The following is an 18,150-nucleotide window of genomic DNA, read 5'->3' as shown; positions in this document are numbered from 1 at the left end:
GGGGAGGGGGCAGGAATCCATAGTTTTACTAGTTTGAAGTACTAGAGGACAGAGTTTGAAGGCATTTACAGCCTCTAAAAGTAAGGAGAAAATCCCCCCAAATTGAAAGCCAGAGAGGAAAACTATATACAAACTCTGTGGTTGACCCCCACAACTTGAACTAACTAACCATACACAGGGAAGGCTTCAAGCAGCCTAATTTAGGTTAAAAGAACTGAACTGAGATTTGAGCTGCTGCCCTCTGCAGGGGAGACAGTTTACAGTTTGAGTTCAGCCAACCTAAGTGACTGCTTAAACACACACACACACACACACACACACACTTCTAGAGGAACACAATAAAATCCAGTCTTAAAATATCTCATTCGCAATGTCTAAGACAATCCAAAATTATTCTATATACAAAGAAACAGAAAAACATAGCCCATACTTAGGAGAAAAGACAATTAAGACCAGTCCTGAGATGACCAAGATATTATAATTGGCATAAGAGAATTTTAAAGCAGTTATTCAAAAAGGTGAAACAGATATACAGAGCTAAAAGGGAAACAAACACTGGCCATTCCAATTAGCCCACAAGGTTCTTCATTTATGGATTATAATTCATATGAATTTGAGAAAAAATGAGGGCATGAAAGAAACAGTTCAAGGTTAATAAATTCAAACAACTGAGCCCAGAGAAAATTTAGGGAGCACAGGAGAACTTTTAAAAAGTCTTAATAGTGTCCTTAAAGATATTCAAGAATAGATTGCATTCATAAGATACGAAGAGGCAGCTATGAAAAAGAAGCAATAGGTAGGAAAGAATTCCTGGGGAAAACATTAATATAGATTTGCTGAAGACCAAGATGGTGTTCTAGAAAAAGGTATTTCTTAGGATGTAGGAAAATATGAAGAAAAAAATAGAGGCATAAAGGATAGAGTCAGGAAATTCAAGTTCCAGAGCACAATTTTCTTGAGTCAAAGACACATGTAAGCCATATAGGATTAGATAAAACAAACAAACAAACAAACAAACAAATACCTATTCCTAAATATATTCTAGTAAAATTCCAGAACTTCAAGATTAAAAAGAATATCTTAAAAGACTCAGCAGTATATACACATGAACATAAGTGTATACACTCATACATAATAAAATAAAACAGACAACAGCAGATTACTTACATTGGAATGAGAATCAGACTGATAACAGATTTGTCATCAGTAGTCCTGTATGCTAGATGTCAACAGAATACTGCATTCAAATTCTAGAGGGAAGTGATTTTCAATCTGAAAAGTGTTATATCTAGCCAATTGACAGGTAAGAGGGCAAAATATAGACATATTTCGTGCTCATGTATCCTTTAAAAATTATATCAATAAAATTAAAAAAAGAATACAAGAAAGAGGGCAATATGGGTTATATGAGCAGTGAAAGATGTAAAATTTCAGAAAATAAAGGTATAAGTGTAGTTCATAAAATTCATGCTACTCACAGGGGAACAGAGCAGATGTTGACAGCACTGCCTCCGATGATTGGAAGTGGGTAGGAAGATCTTTTACTTGGTATTTTATACTCTTCTATATTATCTGCACTTATTTTTGTTTTGAATACAATCACTTGTAATTGTATTAAAATTACTTTAAAAGACACCCTTCCCCCCAAATCTGGCAGTGCTTATTTTCTAAGGATGATGTCATTTTTTTTTCCTTAAAATATTTGATAAGAAAAGGAACTTGTCCATTTAGTTTAGGGTAGTTTTAGAAAAAGTATATTTTCTCTAAAGTATAGTAGGCAAGGCAAGTTTACAAAAAAAAAAAACATTTCAGAAAAATCTTTTATTGATTCAGCAAACATGCAAAAATAGTAAGAGATAGACATAAAAATTTGACTTTTATTTTTTCACAATAACCTGAAAGTGGATTTTACAAATTATAACAAATACATCCTCTCTGCTTCAAAGGATTGCCATCTAATGGTCTAAAGTGGTACTACCCAATATGGCAGCCACTGACCGTATGTGGCTGTTGAGACTTGATATGTGTCTAAATTGAGATGTGCGTGAGGGTGTAACACTCATCAGATTTCAAATACTTAGTATGAAAAAAACTGTAAAATGTCTCATTAATAAACTTTTAAAATAATGATTATACGTTGAAGTGATAGTTTAGATGCACTGGTTAAATAAATTTTATTATTAGAATTAATTTCATTATTTTTACCTTTTGGAAATTTGAAATCCCATATGTATTTGTGGCTTGCATTATAGTTGTATTACTCCTTTATTGTATATATGTAGCCCTTATTGTTCAAATAGAGTTTCTATAAAGAAAGTTTTAAAAGAGAAAACTAACACTTGGGCTTTCACTTACCAAGAAATTCCCCCCTGGCTATGAAGAGAGAATCAATGCCAACAATATTAGAACAAGGCAGAAAACAGAATGTTGAGAGAATAGGGAACATGATCGGGAGAAAAAAATATGCCAGTTTTAATATTAAAAAGTTTTCTTGATTGAGTGACTTCCAGTAAAATGTTTGTCTCTAATGCTTGTACTCTTCCAATTATTCTTTTTGTAATCATGTTCTCTTAATACTTTCTTTATGCATACCATTCTAGCTAGGAATATTCTACCTCAACTCTTCCTTAGAACTTTCCTTCATATACATTGCTGATAATTTTTATGGCAGGGAATGTCCCTACATTGATATAGTAATTATTGTAATGTTCTAATTCTGCTCAAAGGCCTCTCCAGTGGTTCAAATGTGGGGAATACATTTCAGAGCAGAGCTTATCTCAACCCTAGCAATTGTTTTTCATACAATATTTATCATCGTGTCAACTGGACGCATCTTTCCTGAACCATCTGAAAAAGTCCCTTTTATCAGTAGAGATAATCTCCTGTGGAAATTGGATGATTAACTTATTTCCTGAGGAATGTTACAGTACATTTGTGCTCTCTGCTTTATCACTATAGATCATTTGTCACTTTGAATTTTCATTTGTCACATGGGAGTTCTGCCCATGAAGTATGAAAAAACAATGACAGCATTGATCAATAGCATAGTTCTGTGGAAGGTAAAAGTAACAGCTAAGTTGGGAGTGAGAACTTTCTTTACAGTAGTCAAGACATGATAGAGGAAGAGAACAGGGGGGTGTTAAAAATCTCTCAGAACAATAGTAACTAGAGGTCCTTTTAGCCACTTATGGTAAGAAAAGATATGAAGAAAAGGTGTGAAAGCTTTTACTTTCACATTCTGTCAACCGTGTATAAGATAGTTGTTGGGGCCAAACACCTTAATAAACAATTAGGGATGGACAATTTAGCATCTAGGCCACAGATTAGCAAACAGTGGGTCTTCCATAGATGTTGGTTGAATGAGTGAGAAAATCCATGACTTGAGGTTCTGTTCATACTTCTATTTTAAAGTCTCGTCACTTATTACCATAGGATATTATGACTTCCCTACTGATATGGCCTGGCTACTTTGTGGAGACAGAAATGTGCTCTTTCTTCTTGCTGCTATAGATGTGTTGCCTTTCCCCAAGCTGAGAACGTAGTCAAATCTTGTATTTCTTGCCTATGTGCCTCCTGTGTTCCCACAGAAATCAGCAAGTGCCTGGCAAGAGAAGACAACTTCTCAGGCTTTTGTTTGCAATAGCCAGAGCTCAGTGAGAATGAAGCAGAAATTGAGGAGGAGAGGTAAGTGCTCGGAGTTTAACAGGTGGAAGCTGTGGAATCCAAGGGGAGAGGAAGCTTTCTGAGGCTAAACCTAAAAGATGGGGTATGGTTCTGAGTGCAGCGGGTTCTATGCTGGTGGGAGATCCCAGCACTGCCTGCAGGTAACACCCCAGTAGGGGACTGGACAATGCCAGGCTGATGAGCTCCAAGTGTGTTCATAGCCTTGGGAGTCATGGCACCGGTGCCCTACCTTCAGAGCACCACGTGGGAGTGGAAGTGAGCTGATTGGAGACCAGTGTGGACAGCAATCTACTGGACCCTCACCTGACTCTTTCCACTAGGTGCACTCTGGGACTTTTAGTTGAACCCAAGGAGGTGAAGAATGCTACCAATGAAGGAAATCAAATTTCCCACCAACTGGTTGGGTGAAGCTCAATGCAGAATATAATTGTTAAGAATAAATTTCAGGCTTACCACAACGGTACCATTCGTGGAAGTGTTTACTTGGACAATGACCAATCCAGAGTACAAACTGAAAAAAACACATTGTTCATAGACCATGAGAACTAGATGTGACTTCTGTGAAGAGTCAGGACTCTTCATTTCTAGATTATGAAGCCAAGGTTTTAGATTTTAAAACATTTGTTCCAACCTGGCCTAAAGCTGGCACAGAGCTGAGGCAGTCGGTCATCATCCTTCAGTCTTCTTTTCTATCTACCTCACCACTTGAGAAATTCAGCTCTATTTGCAGCAATTAAAATACATTATCATTTCACCATGGCTATGAATAGCCCTTGTCAAAGTGAAATCTCTGAATTTTAAAATGAAATAAAGAAATCAGATCTTTAAAAATATTGAGCTCTGATAGTTGAGGTAAAAAAAAAAAAAGAACCAGGGGTACGTAGATTTTCTAGTTATTCCCCATTATAAAAATTATGGGGAAAATGAACTGAGCTACAACTAAAGTAGTTGATATTACAATTTCTGATAATCAAATATAGGCATTTTCAATATAGATATGTGTATGTCTGTGTTGGCTATCAAACACTGGATAGGAGTTTCTTTTCCAGAGTGTGTGTGTGTACATTTGTATTAAACCTACTTAGTGGCTGAAAATAAAACAAAACACACAACCGAATTTATTAAACCTTCTGATTGGGTCTTATTTTTTTAAGAATCATCCTATATAATTCTACTTCTAATCTAATCCCCCCTTCCATTATCCAGGCCTCTTTAATCTATGTCTTTGCCACACCTTGTAACCTTTTGATCTTTGCAGGCTACAGGTGGATTGGAGTTTGACTTCTTGTTTCTGTCTGGACATCTGTGCCAGAGAATACAACTGTCGTTTGCAGAGAACTTCTTCCTAGCTGAATGAGCAGCCTGCACTGCGATGAGACCGAACCAAGCAACCTGGGCGTTCATTCATCAGTCAGTCCAGCAGCTGTCCCTGGGTCACTCACTGTGAGTTCCTGCTCTAGGCAGACTCAAAAGGAAGAGTGTGGGCAGGGTTGCGCCACATGGTGAAACTGTCCTTTCAATCCAGTGTCGCTGAGAGATGCTGCTTCACAGAAGGTGGGCACGTCCGCCCTTCTTCAGCTGTCTGTTCAGATGTCCCGATAGGAGCCTCTCTGCCAGCAGGGCCCATGGCGGACGACGGTAAATAGAAGCACCACTAGGATACCAGACACCAGGCAAAAGGCGATGGCAAGGACGAGCCTTAGGACTGTGGGAAAATAGGAAGAACATTAATGTAAAATTAATGGATTAGAAAAATATGAAGATTACTAATCAATCAGTGTTGGTGTCTGCCTTTTAAAAAAATCATGTTTTTATTGATTTCAGAGAGAGAGGGAGACGCGGAGAGAGATAGAAATATCGATCAGTTGCCTATTACATACCCCTACTGAGGATGGAACCCCCAAATCCGCCATGTGCCCTGACTGGGAATCAAACTTGCAACCCATGGGTGCACAGGATGACACCCATGAGCCACACCCGCCAGGGCTCTGCCTTAATTGTAAATATCAGTGGCATTTCTGAAGCAGCCTTGAAACCGGCATAGTGTGGTAAAAAGAGCAATAGACTAGGACTCAGGAAATGACCTAAGTCCCAGTTCCAGTATGATTTTTGACCTTTGTGCCTCAACTCCTCCACTGTAAAGGGAGGGCAATTGACTGAAGTATTTCTAAAGTCCTCTTCCAGGACTAGTTTCATGTATTTTTCTACAATTAAAATTATTAATTGTTCATGGTCTCAGGGTCAAAGGAATTTCTGAATACTCAACTTCAATCATTAATTGGATTTAAAAGAAATGGAATATCATCTTTCAACATTTGATTTTTGGTAAATATCTTTTAGAGAGGAAACCTTGAGCTCAGATTGATTATGGCAAGCATTTTTTTTAAAATTTATTTCAGAGAGGAAGGGAGAGGGAGAGAGATAGAAACATCAATGATGAGAGAGAATCATTGATCGGCTGCCTCCTGCATGCCCCACACTGGGGATTGAGCCCACAACCCAGGCATGTGCCCTGACTGGGAATCGAACCGTGACCTCCTGGTTCATAGGTCTATGCTCAACCACTGAGCCATGCCAGCTGGGCAAGCGTTTTTTAGGATAACTGTGTACTACTGTTAATCTGTACCTTTATTTACACATATCCCTTTGACAGCTGACCAGGCATGATACAGATATATGGGGTCATTTTAAATGAGATGGTATTCATTATTTTACCTGGAAAGTTATCCTAACCCCACCCACACATACATCCTAGTCAATTATAGTGTGCATGTCATAAATATCTAAATGTATGTCTGACTTTCATTGTAAAAATATGGATTGCGTGTTGGCAAAGGCAATGGGAGAGCAAACATCTCTGATCCTGGAAGCTCTGTCTACAGAACCCTAGTTAGTGAGTGTTCCACGGAACCCAGTTGAAAATCATTTATTTAGCCTAACTTTATCGTTGTAGAGATGATAAAAATGAGAAGTGGAGAGATTAGATAATTTGGCTAAGTTAAAGCAGATATTTGAATTTGGATTGGAATACATAGGATCTTATAATTTTAAAAGCCATCTATTTACTAATGACTTCCAAATTTAAATCTTCCCCAAACTCAAGACTCATATCCAACAGTGTCCTCGACATATGCCCTGGGACATCTAGTAGGCACTCCAAAACTGCACTTCCAACCTCTGCTCACCCCTACCCCCAACATCCTGCCAAATCTGTTCCTCCCGCACGCAGCCTCTCCACTTCAGTTGATGGAAACCTCCTTCTCCTAGTGTCTCACTCCAAAACTCTTGGAGTCTTCCTTGACTCTTTCTCTCACATCCTATACCCAACCAGTCAGGAAATCCTGTTCTTTCTATAAAAAACTATCTGGAATCCAATGATTTCTCCCCTTCTCTGCCATTACCCTGCTTTGAGCCACCATCATTGGGGGGCGGGGGGGTGGTGGTGGTGGATTACTACAACGCCCTCCTGTCTTGCTCCTTAGCTTCTATCCTTTCTTTCCTACAATCAGTCTGTTTTTAACCCAGCAGCCAAAGGACTTCAAGTCAAATCAGTGTACTCCTCTACTTAAAGTCTACAGTGAATGCTCTTCTCACAGGAATGAAAGCCCAAGCCCTGATTAAAACAGTTGATGAGACTCTTCATCACCTGGCTTTTTAACCTCTTGGATTTCCTCTCCTGTCCCTCTCCTTCCTCTCTTTTGGCCACACAGGCCTTCTTGTCCATCCTCAAACGCGCCAGGCACACTCCCCCTTACAGCCTTTGCTATACTGTTATCATTGTCTGGATGCTCTTTTCACATATCTCTGCATCAGGCCACTGCATCACCTTCTTTCTCAAATCTCCTCTTCGCATGGAGGAGTTTCAGTCAAAGGTGCAATCTATATGTCCTCTCCCCAGATCCATTTCCAGTCTGGTGCTAATGATCTTCACTTTCTTACCATGTTTATTACTTATTGTCTATCCTTCTTCCCTCTCTAATAGAATGTATGCTTCATGAAGGCAGGCAGTTTTGTCTCTTTTGTTCATGAATCTAATGCACTTACAACAGTGCCTGCCCCATAGCAAGTGCTCAATATTTGTGGAATAAATCGATGATCTAGAACTCCTGGGTTCCTGACTATTAGTCCAGTGCTTTTCTCATGATGTCAGGAATTCTCTTAGCAACATGAGAAGGTGAATATTAATAAAATTAGAACCTGGGAGTTGGGTGCCATTAGTATTGAGGATGGAGTTAATGTCAAGTTGGAGGGAACTAAATGGAATTGAGGAAGGAAGGAAAGGACTAAATGGAAATGAGGAAGGCAGAGACTAATGATTCTTAAAAATAATGTCCATGACTGCCTGTATTTGGAAATTATTTTCTTTTTTCAAAGTATATTTTTATTGATTTCAGGGAGGGATAGAAAGGGAGAGAGAGAAACGTCAATGATGAGGATCTTTGATTGGATTCCTTACCCACCCTGGGGATTGAGCCCACAACCCGGGCACATGCCCTGACTGGGAATTGAACTGTGACTTTCTGGTTCATAGGTTGACACTCAACCACTGAGCCAGGGCAGAAATCATTTTCAGTGATTTTTTTGGCTATGTTGTCATTGTGGTTCAATGAAATAGGTGTTTCCTCTTTCCTTCATGCCTCCCTAGGCATGCAGAGAGCACACACCATATGACAGACCAGCTGTGTGTTAGGTTCTGGGGTTCTATGATCCCTCCTCTTGAGGAGATTCAATACCAGTGGAATAATCAGATAGATAATTATCAGTTAGTGTGATACATAGTAAAATAGAGTCGTAAAGTATATGCCTGTCTTGCAATTGACACAAGGTATTCTATTTGGAAGAGAAAGAGTTTGGAAAGTCTTCTGAGAAAATGATAAGATCTGAACGGGCCTGTGTGGTAAATAAGATTTTGCCAGGAGATAGAATGAATAGCTCAAGAGTATGTTTGGGAAAATAATAAGCAGTTGCATGTGACTGGAGTATAGGTTATGGTGAGGTGAGACCAGATATGTAGGTTGGGATCCAGGTTTTGGAAGGTCTGCTTTGCCGTGGGGCAAATGGAAATTATTAACAATTATTACATATGGAAGTGACATGGCCCAATTTGTGTTTTAAAAACCCCAAAACTTCCCGGCTCAGTTAGGGCTTGTTTAATTCTGTTTCCCTCTCCTCTTGCCTGCTTCCCCACCTCTTTGCCCAGATCTATAAGAACACAGGAGACAATTGTCTTGTATTGCTGCTGTTTCCTCAGCAAACTTAATGCCTGCTACATAGGGACATACTGAGTACATAAATATCTATTACTTATTATTCATGTACTTTGACCCACTAATCCATTTTTTGGTATTTGCCCTAAGGAAATGGTGCACAAGACAGTGTGGGATGGAAAGGAACTTTGATATAATAGAAATACAGTGTTGGAAAGTGTTAGGCTTGAATCCGGACCCTTCCACTTGTGGCATGTGATTTTCTGAGGTTCGGTATTTTTCTCTGCACAATGGGGATATGTGAAGATGTCAGGGGAAGGAAAAGAGGCTGCTGAATTAGGCACTGATGGCTTTCAAAAAGGAAGTTTCAAAAAACATGAAGGATTGGGGTGTGTATGGGAGACAGCCAGTTGATGTTTCTCACATGGATGTTTCTCTCTAAAAATCAATAAACATATCCTTGGGTGAGGATTAAAAACAAGAAGGAAGGTTGATCATTTTACAGAATAGTTCAGGAGAGGGAGATGAGGAAATAGAGTTTGAGAGTGCAAATTACTCATTTGAGAAAATTAAGATTGAAGAGAATGAGATAGAACAGGCACTGGAGGGCATTCTCTGATGAGAAGATTTGGTTGTTTTCATCGTAGAAGGGATGGAGCCTTCTATGGAACAAAATGAAGCTAAGAGACTCATTGAGGTCCAAGGAAACTGAAGTGTTGGGGACCATATGAACAGGGAAAAGAATTAGTTTACTCAAGGAGGAACATGTTTTCAGAGGGACAGCAGTAAAGGCAGGTTCAAGCTACTGAGATATTTTCAGATAGTGACAGAAGTTAAAAGGGCTTTCAATGGATTATCTTGGTCTTCTTAGCCATATCATGAGAATTAAAAAAGCCAAGATAGAATTAGAAATTTCAGAAAAACACACACAACACAATGCCTTTCTGTAGAAAACAGAAAAGAGCCCCATAAGGGTGAATACCTTTACCAAGCAGGGTTGAAAGATCCAGCTTCAGTTGGAATAAAAATTTTAACACTCATAGTTTGAAATGGTGACAACAGCCTTAAGCTTCACTCAGCAGATCAGAATGGGGAAACTGTGTGTTGGATCTGATGTAGGGTTGGATATTGGTAGGGTGGGCAGAATATGAGGTGGGGCATTGTTAGGACTGTTCAAATTGCTTAGATTGAGGGCAGAAGTGGAAATGAGGTGTGAGTTGGTATATACCAAAGCAAGTTACCAATGTCTTCTTATGAATGATGAGACATGTCTTGGGAAAACTGATGATAATGGCAACAAGGATGGGAAAAAAATATTACAATCAGATGGCCTAATTTCTGAGGTAGGAAAAGTGCTGGGATGGGGATCATTGAACAGGTCTCTAAACAACAATGGGGGAATAAGAGAATAACAAGGTGACTATGCTGAAATAAGAGGTCAAATAACACAGACATGTTGATCTATGCATATGTATATATAGTCCATGACTGCATCTGTATCGGGCAGTCACATTTGAGGCTCATTCATAGCTTTCCTCTATTTATTAAACAACTGAGTGCAGGCTTCTGACATCTGGGTCTGGCCACGAGGAAGCCAGGCTAGGTATGGACGGCTGAACATTTATTCAATTAGCAAATATTGGTTGAAGGTACCAGATTCTAGGCATTGTAGACTGCCTGGAGAGTCAAGGAGGAAAAAAGTATGGATCCTGCCTTCAAGGCTCATGGTTGACTCTTGGGCATGTGTATATGTGCTATAGAGTCTCAACTTCTCAAGTATTATTAGGGGACACAGGAACTGCCTACCAGTGAACCTCCTTCCTATGAAATAACTGGAGTGGAGATTGAGGTAAGGGTTTGGAGAGTGCTTGTGAAGATCTGATTGTGTTAGTAAAATTTGGGAATTAACAAAGCATTTTCTAAAAAAGAATTTTTTTTAAGTAACACAGTATGGAACTTAGACTTATCATGAATTTTCCAGCAAAGGCTCTGGTTAATTTAATGGATATGAGAATTAAATTAATTGTGTCTACTAGCTGAAAACACTGCCTGCAGGTATGAGTAGGATTTCATGGGTAGAAATGCCCTCAGGAGTACGGTTGCTAGGCATTCTGTATGTCTAGAACATGTCCTTATTTAGTGACATTGTCCTGCTTCCTGCATTGAGCTTCTCAGAACAGCCTAAATGTCCTTAATTTGGCCTTTTAAATATATATATTATAAAAATTCAGTTACTAGAACTATTAATTATATTTATCTTGGCATCTTGTACTTTTATTTGCTAAATTTGGATGCCCTATTAAGGAGCCATTCAATCCCTACACTCTTTGGTGCTTCACCTTGCTCTCCAGTGTCTCGTCAAAGCAAGTGACCACCAGCCCAATGGACACTCCCATTCCTAGAAATTTCCTAACACAGACACAACCTGTCTTTCTGAAATGTTTCTCTGCTGCCCTTACCATCACTGTTTGAAGCCCTATAGAACAAATGCAATCCTTTTTTACTTAATGAAGTTCAAATATTAAATTCACTTTGTTGGAGACCACCTCATGTTGCAGACTCTTAACAAGCTTTCTATGAGCTAAAACCAGTTGTGTGCTGGTAACTGGATGTCATAAAACAAGAATAAAAAAACCAATAACACACTGATCTGTGGCATATGCCAATTTCTGTGGTGAAAATACTCCAGCTGTGACGCCATGACCAACTTCAAACCACCAAAATGAAGTTGTTGAATCATAGTTGGGGAGCAATGCACACGCTCCTCTCTTGATCTGCTTGAACACACCAGTCCCTGAGTTTTCTTCTTCTCAACATATTTTGCTGCTTAATTATATTTCATCCTATGTGGCTCTTGAATTGTTGATAGTGGTGTTTTGAGGAAAATATTTACAAACATACTACAAGTAGATTTGATAAGAGATGACAGATTAGCTGTGGAGGATGAAGGAGAGGGTTGGGTCAAAAAACACTCCCAGGTTACTTGGTATTGCTGCCAGTCAAGATGGATTCTAAGAGTAGGTTCAGGGAGGAAAGGTAACTAATGCATACACTCACTGAGCAAATGTTCATTGAGCACCAATCCATGCCAGGCATAGGCACTTCTAGGTGCCCAGGGCAGATATAGCAGAGAACAAAATAGAATCCTGGGTATTGTGGAGATGACATTTTATTTCTTTAGAATTGGCCCCTTAGGAATCTTCTGGGGAGTAACTCCCCTATCCATTCCAGCTTCCAGTCACTAGGACATCTGATACATGCCTTTCAAGTATCTTGTACCACATTATTAGAAACCCCCATCCACACTGATTTCAGATGGGTCAGTTGTCACTTCCTGCAAGAAGACTCCCTGACACTCCTTACTACTTCCCTCCCTCGAAATCCAGGTAGCTCTTGTTCCCATAGCAACCCTTGTAGTCATAAGACATAAACCCTACCTAGTTATTCTGTGTAATAAGTATCTCTTTTATTCCTACTACATCATAAATTGCCCAAGGATGTTTTCTTAGCGAGTTTTATCCTAAATAGATGAAGCAGAGCCATCCATCAGCTTAGCCTTTATCTGAAGTAGTCCAGTCCAAACTAAATACATTTTCAATGAATAATGTTAATGTAAGCCAGTCAAATAATTTTACTTTATATATTTTTCCTCCTGTTACATTAAAATAAAGCCACAAAACAAAAAAAAGTCCCTAAAATCTGTCCTTTGGGAATTTTATTATAATTAAACACACACACTTTTCATCATCCATTATAAAAATGTAATGGTTATTGAACTTCCTAACAATGACTTTATTCACTATTTTACACTTAGCTCACTTTTGGAGGAAAGTTACATGCATGGAGGAGAAAGAATAATTAGATGATATCCCCAAAGCCACGTATTTACTTGGGAAAGAAATCATGCAAATAAGTATGTCAATCAGTATCTTGTGTCAGTCATCCCATGGCCAACTGGGAGGGGGAACGGCCTAGCTCTAGACTCTGGCGCCCAATAGAAACCATCTCATCTTTAGCAGTAAGCACGGCATAGCATGTTGTTCTCTAGATGTATTGCATCTACCACATGGCAAATCTACAGGACTCCAAAGAGTCACCATTTGAACATGATCAGCAGGACCTGTGGGTGCTTAGGTTTTTTCGCAGAAACCAGGACCAAAGCCTTACACGTCGCTTTTGTCATCAGAACAGGTATCACAGCCACACTTCCAATATTCCAATAAGCTTAGATCTTGGAGGCATTCAGGACATTCTGACATTTCTTATTTTGTTCCAGTTTGAAACTGCGTCATCATACTTCCTCTCTTATGCCAACTCCACATGCGACATGTCTTACCATGGAGCTTCGAGAGCAACTCCACTCTGCAGGGCTCTCATCTCGATGTGCTGGGCCTGAGTATCTTGTTCTCATCAAATTACTTATTTGCTATGATAGATATATATATACATATACATATGCATTATGTACAGCAAAGTTTGCTGGCAAGATTGCTTTTGGTTTCATCAAAAGTAACATGAATTTTCCCGTGCCAAAGGATACAAAGAGTATTTATTTTTCAGCTCTGCCACCCGATACATCTTTATAGAAACATTGAAAGATAGGATCAGTTTCCTGGTGTAGATTACTTCTCCAGATCTCTCTACTGTAGCTCATTTCTTTGCTTCTTGTGAGAAGGCTGGAAGTAATGGGTAAGTTGGTTCTTTGCCCATTAGCCTAGGATTAAAGTCTTCCCGTCTTTGCTGTCACTGAGATTTGTTTGAAACCTTTTCCACTTCAGACACTTAAAGAACAGCCTCATTTAATTCTGCTTAAATAAAATCTTGAAATCTTTAAACAACAAAAGGTCCTATGTGGTCAATCATGTAGCTCATGGGAGCTCCAGGAATTTTGATTGAAGTCTTATCTCTGGTTATATGTAGGCATTGATGCCCTTTTAGATTAACACTGAGATAAATCAAGTCAAGGTTTATGGCAAATGGGGGCAAGGGCAGGTAGAGAGGTAGGAGTTGCCTGAAATTGGGGTCCCTGAAACGTATGATTATCACCAAAAACCTGTTTCTTTTAAATATGGGGGGTAATGGTCATGTTATAGTCTCAAAGCACCGTCCACCGTAAGGAAGGGCATTCTGCCCTTTCTGCAGGGCTCTGCGTGCACCCTAATCCCCAATGTCCTTAGTACCTTGATGTTTGCTCGTGATTCTACACTCTGTGGACCAGTCTTCGGGGATCACGGGGGCAACCAGCTCAGCAAACTTCGTCAGGGGGCAGCTGGGGGTGCAGCCTGGCAGCGTCAGGGGATATGGCTCATGGTGAGTCTCATTCCGATAGTACATCTCCACGAAGTACTCCCTGGTGGAGGAAGGTAGAGGAGAGCGCTCTGTGAGTTTTGTATTGTTGAACTGCCATGGAATTTCTGTCTACTTGGCCTGTAACCCACCAGCTGAGGGACTGGTAGAAAAATGTATGGGAATAAGTAGATTTTAACCAATTTAAGGGTGAGAATGGGGAGATAGTGGAGGTGGGCCAGATCAACAGGGTGGGAATGGGGGAAGGGGATTGGTTTGTTAGATAACCAGGGGCATAGGAGGTGGAGAACAGAATACTTAATCAGAGAAGAAGCTGAAAGGCCGTGGTTGGAGGAGCTGGGGGTGATTTGATGAGCCTTTGAGTAAGAATTGGGGTGGGATATAGGGGTTCCTTTCTCCTATTTTTTTTCTTCTATGCTTCTCATTTGCTCCTTCCTTTTCTCTCTTTTCATCCCTCAGTATTTTTCAGTCTTTCCTCTGAATGAATCCATCCCCCCTCCTTTAACCAGGTCATAAGCATGGAAGTGAATAATACATAACTTATGTGTTTGAACACAGCAAAGACTTTATCAAAATTATACCTTAGAAAGACGAAATGAGGATTTATGTTCACATCTTTACATTCTCTCATATTAAAGGGGGTTCTCTCCATATTTGTTTAAAAAAAAACAGTGTACTTTTGGGGGAAGGTGCATTGTCCTAAACCAATCTCAGTAGAGCTAGTATGAAGTGCTTGTGAAAGTCATTTGCCAAAGAGGCCGGAGAGAAATTCAAATAGGATTTAGTGATTTCTTTTTTCTTTGGGAGCGGGGTATAATAACCTCACAATTGCACATTTGGATTTGTTATAAACAAGCCTTTAAACATTACTTTAAAAGCCATATAAACAAATATGTAATCACTTATAAGTTTTTAAAAACATCCCTAATATGATGGGAATGAGTACTTTTATTGGGGACAACTTTTCCAGTGACAGGATTTTTATCTGAAGATGATATGGCAGTCCTGTTTGGTTTGACTCAGTTGCTTGAGCTTCGTCCTGTGCAACGAAAGGTCACTGGTTCAATTCCTAGTTAGGGCACATGCCCAGTTATTGGGTCCAGTCCCCATCAGAATACATACAGGAGGCAGCCAATCAATACTTTTCTCTCTCTCTCCCTCTCTTCCTTTCTCTAAAATCAATAAAAAGATATTTTAAAAAATAGTTTTAAAAAAAGATGATATGGCAAAGATGACCCAAAGTCATTCAAAATTTGTGATTCTCTTTGCATAGAACGGAGTTAAAGCTGAGAAGTGACTACATTTCCCAGACCCCCTTGCACCTCAGATGGACCAAGTGACTAATTTTAGCCAGTAGAATGTAAGTAGAAGTGATAGGTTCCCCTTCTGGCTGAGGTGGTTCATAAGCAGGTTGCTTTCTTCACCCTCTTGATCCTTTCTGCAAGCTGCCTGCAGATGAGCCCAGCACTCTAAAAAACTGTAGGTCCAAAAGATGGAACCCTGGGTCTCCGAATCACCATGTGTGGCTCTTACTGACTAGGAACATCTACATTGAACTGTCAGATGAATGATTGAGAAATAAATCTCCATTGGATTAAGTAAGCCTCTGAGACTTTAAGATTCATTTCTACAGCAGCCAAAATTACTCTTATTAGTTAATATAGCTGGTAAACACTTTTAGGGGATTCAAAATTGGCTCTAGTGGTGAAGACAAGTTAAGATGCATACAGAAGTTTGGATATAATTGTTTGATAAAATGTGAATGGCACAAAATATTTTTAATTTAGTGAATTATTTAATGTAGTACATGATTTTTAAGTTTATGTACCTAACTGAAAATTAAATATCTTAAGAATACAGTTAATCTAACAATAGCAATAATAATAAAAAAAACTTCAGCCCTAACCGGTTTGGCTCAGTGGATAGAGCGTCAGCCTGCGGACTCAAGGGTCCCAGGTTCGATTCCGGTCAAGGGCATGTACCTTGGTTGTGGGCACATCCCCAGTAGGGAGTGTGCAGGAGGCAGCTGATCGATGTTTCTCTCTCATCGATGTTTCTAACTCTCTATCCCTCCCCCTTCCTCTCTGTAAAAAATCAATAAAATATATTAAAAAACAAAAACAAAAAAAACTTCAGGTCCAATGATATTAATTTTGAAAAGCACCTCTTTACACACTTACCCCTTCTCAAGGTACAATTCCATTAAGTGGCAGGAAGCATAGGGAGGAAGGATTCCATTGAAAACATCTAGCGCCATCTGTAGGCCACTTACAGTAGTGTCATGCTGCAGAGATTGGAAATAAATCACTTTTTAATCTTTACCTTGGTTTCAGATTTACATTCAATAGGTATATATTCAGCATTTGTAAAGCACCATGATGGTTTGTGATTCAATTAAATTCCCCATACCCCTAGTGACTTTAGAAGTAGAGAGGAGAAGAACTAATTTTGGTTGAGCATCTGCTTTGTGCTAGGCAGTCAGATTTGCATACACATCACAACGTCCAATTAAAAGATGAAGAAACAGACCCAAGAAAAATTAAGTAGCTCATTTACTGTCACATAATCCCCCAAAGAAAGAAAGTACATTTAAGCCAAGTCTTCTGATTTCACCCCCATGCCTTTTCCCAGAGGCACCTCTCTTTTAGCTTGTGTCATTTTCATTAAAATTTTTAAATACTTTGGAACATATCAATGCTAGATTCTTTTTGTGTATAGAATGATCTGGGGTTTTAAAATTGGAGAGGAATATATGAGGTCATAAATGTTTAAGGAGAATAAAATATAAGGAAGTAGAGTGCATAGCTTAAAAATAATTGTTCAGCCCAGCCAGCGTGGCTTAGTGGTTGAGCGTCAACCTATGAACCAGGAGGTCATGGTTAGATTCCCAGTGAGGGCACATGCCTGGGTTGTGGGCTTGATTCCCAGTGTGGGGTGTGTCAGAGGCAGCTGATCAATGATTCTCCCTCATCATTGATTTTTATATCTTTCTTTTTCTCTCCCTCCATCTCAGAGAACAATAAAAAGATATATTTTAAAAAATAATTGTTCTGCCCAAGCTTGTTTGGCTCAATGGATTGAGTGTAGGCCTGCAGACTGAAGGGTCTCAGGTTCAATTCTGGCCAATGGCACATGCCTGTGCTATGGGCTCCATCCCCAGTAGGGGCTGTGCAGGAGGCAGCTAGTCAGTGATTCTCTCTCATCATTGATGTTTCTGTCTCTCTCTCCCTCTCCCTTCCTCTCTAAAATCAATAAAATATATATTTTTAAAAAGATTAAAAAAATTGTTCAGTGTTTATCCCAGAATGGCTGAGAGGCATAGGGGACTGGTTTTGTCACTGATTAGCTATCTAATTCTATGAAATCTTCAACTTCCATATCTGCCAAGTGGGTATAACATTTGTTTGCCCAAGATATTGCAGTGTAGACATATTCAAAAAGGGTTAGAACTGGTTTACTAGAGAAAGAAATGGATTATAGATATGTGATGACCCAGAAATCACACAAGTTAGGACTGGAAACCAGATAAAAAGCTAGGGAAACTTGTGCAACTGACTATCCAGGCCTGCCTCTCTCCAGGGAGCACTTTCTCTGGTCTATGCCATGTAGAACCCCTGATGATAAGCAGAGTTCCCTGATCTTCAATCACCTCTTCCATCTTTGTGCAGAATGAAAGCGTGGCTTTCTCTAGCCACACCACATCTGCAAGATCCTCTGTCATGGAGACGGTGGGTGGAAGACTGAGTCAGCATACTATGTCCAGTTTCCCTGCTCGTCCCAGACTCCATGGATGGGCATTTTGGGGCAGAGTCCCTGCAAACTCCCCTCCACCTGTGTCTCTTCCCCTGTCTCTCCTGCTCCAAGGAGGAAGTCTTCTCCCAGATCTCTCTCTCTTTTCTTTCCGTACCCAAATGCAGCTCTCACTTCAAGTTGCAACTCTCTTTCTCTTTCC

General features: G+C 39.6%; 1 protein-coding gene across 3 annotated transcripts in view; it reads right to left on the bottom strand.

The window, feature by feature from the left end:
- Positions 1–1,802: 1,802 nt before the first annotated feature.
- Positions 1,803–18,150, bottom strand: part of ACPP (acid phosphatase, prostate) — a 43,473-nt gene continuing 27,125 nt past the window's right edge. For 2 of the 3 annotated variants that reach the window (XM_015568115.1, XM_006770200.2), the window contains 3 exons: positions 16,379–16,482; positions 14,072–14,241; positions 1,803–5,389 (listed from right to left, as the gene is read on the bottom strand). In XM_015568115.1, coding sequence (XP_015423601.1) covers positions 5,271–5,389; positions 14,072–14,241; positions 16,379–16,482 — 393 coding nt within the window. In that variant the 3' untranslated portion in view covers positions 1,803–5,270. Of the gene's footprint in view, positions 5,390–13,421; positions 13,568–14,071; positions 14,242–16,378; positions 16,483–18,150 lie in introns of those variants that run through there. The other variant, XM_015568114.1, reaches the window with a different exon arrangement.

This window comes from Myotis davidii, unplaced genomic scaffold (assembly GCF_000327345.1).
Source record: "Myotis davidii unplaced genomic scaffold, ASM32734v1 scaffold962, whole genome shotgun sequence".
Taxonomy (NCBI): Eukaryota; Metazoa; Chordata; class Mammalia; order Chiroptera; family Vespertilionidae; genus Myotis; species Myotis davidii.
This window is presented reverse-complemented; position numbering and strand designations above follow the sequence as displayed.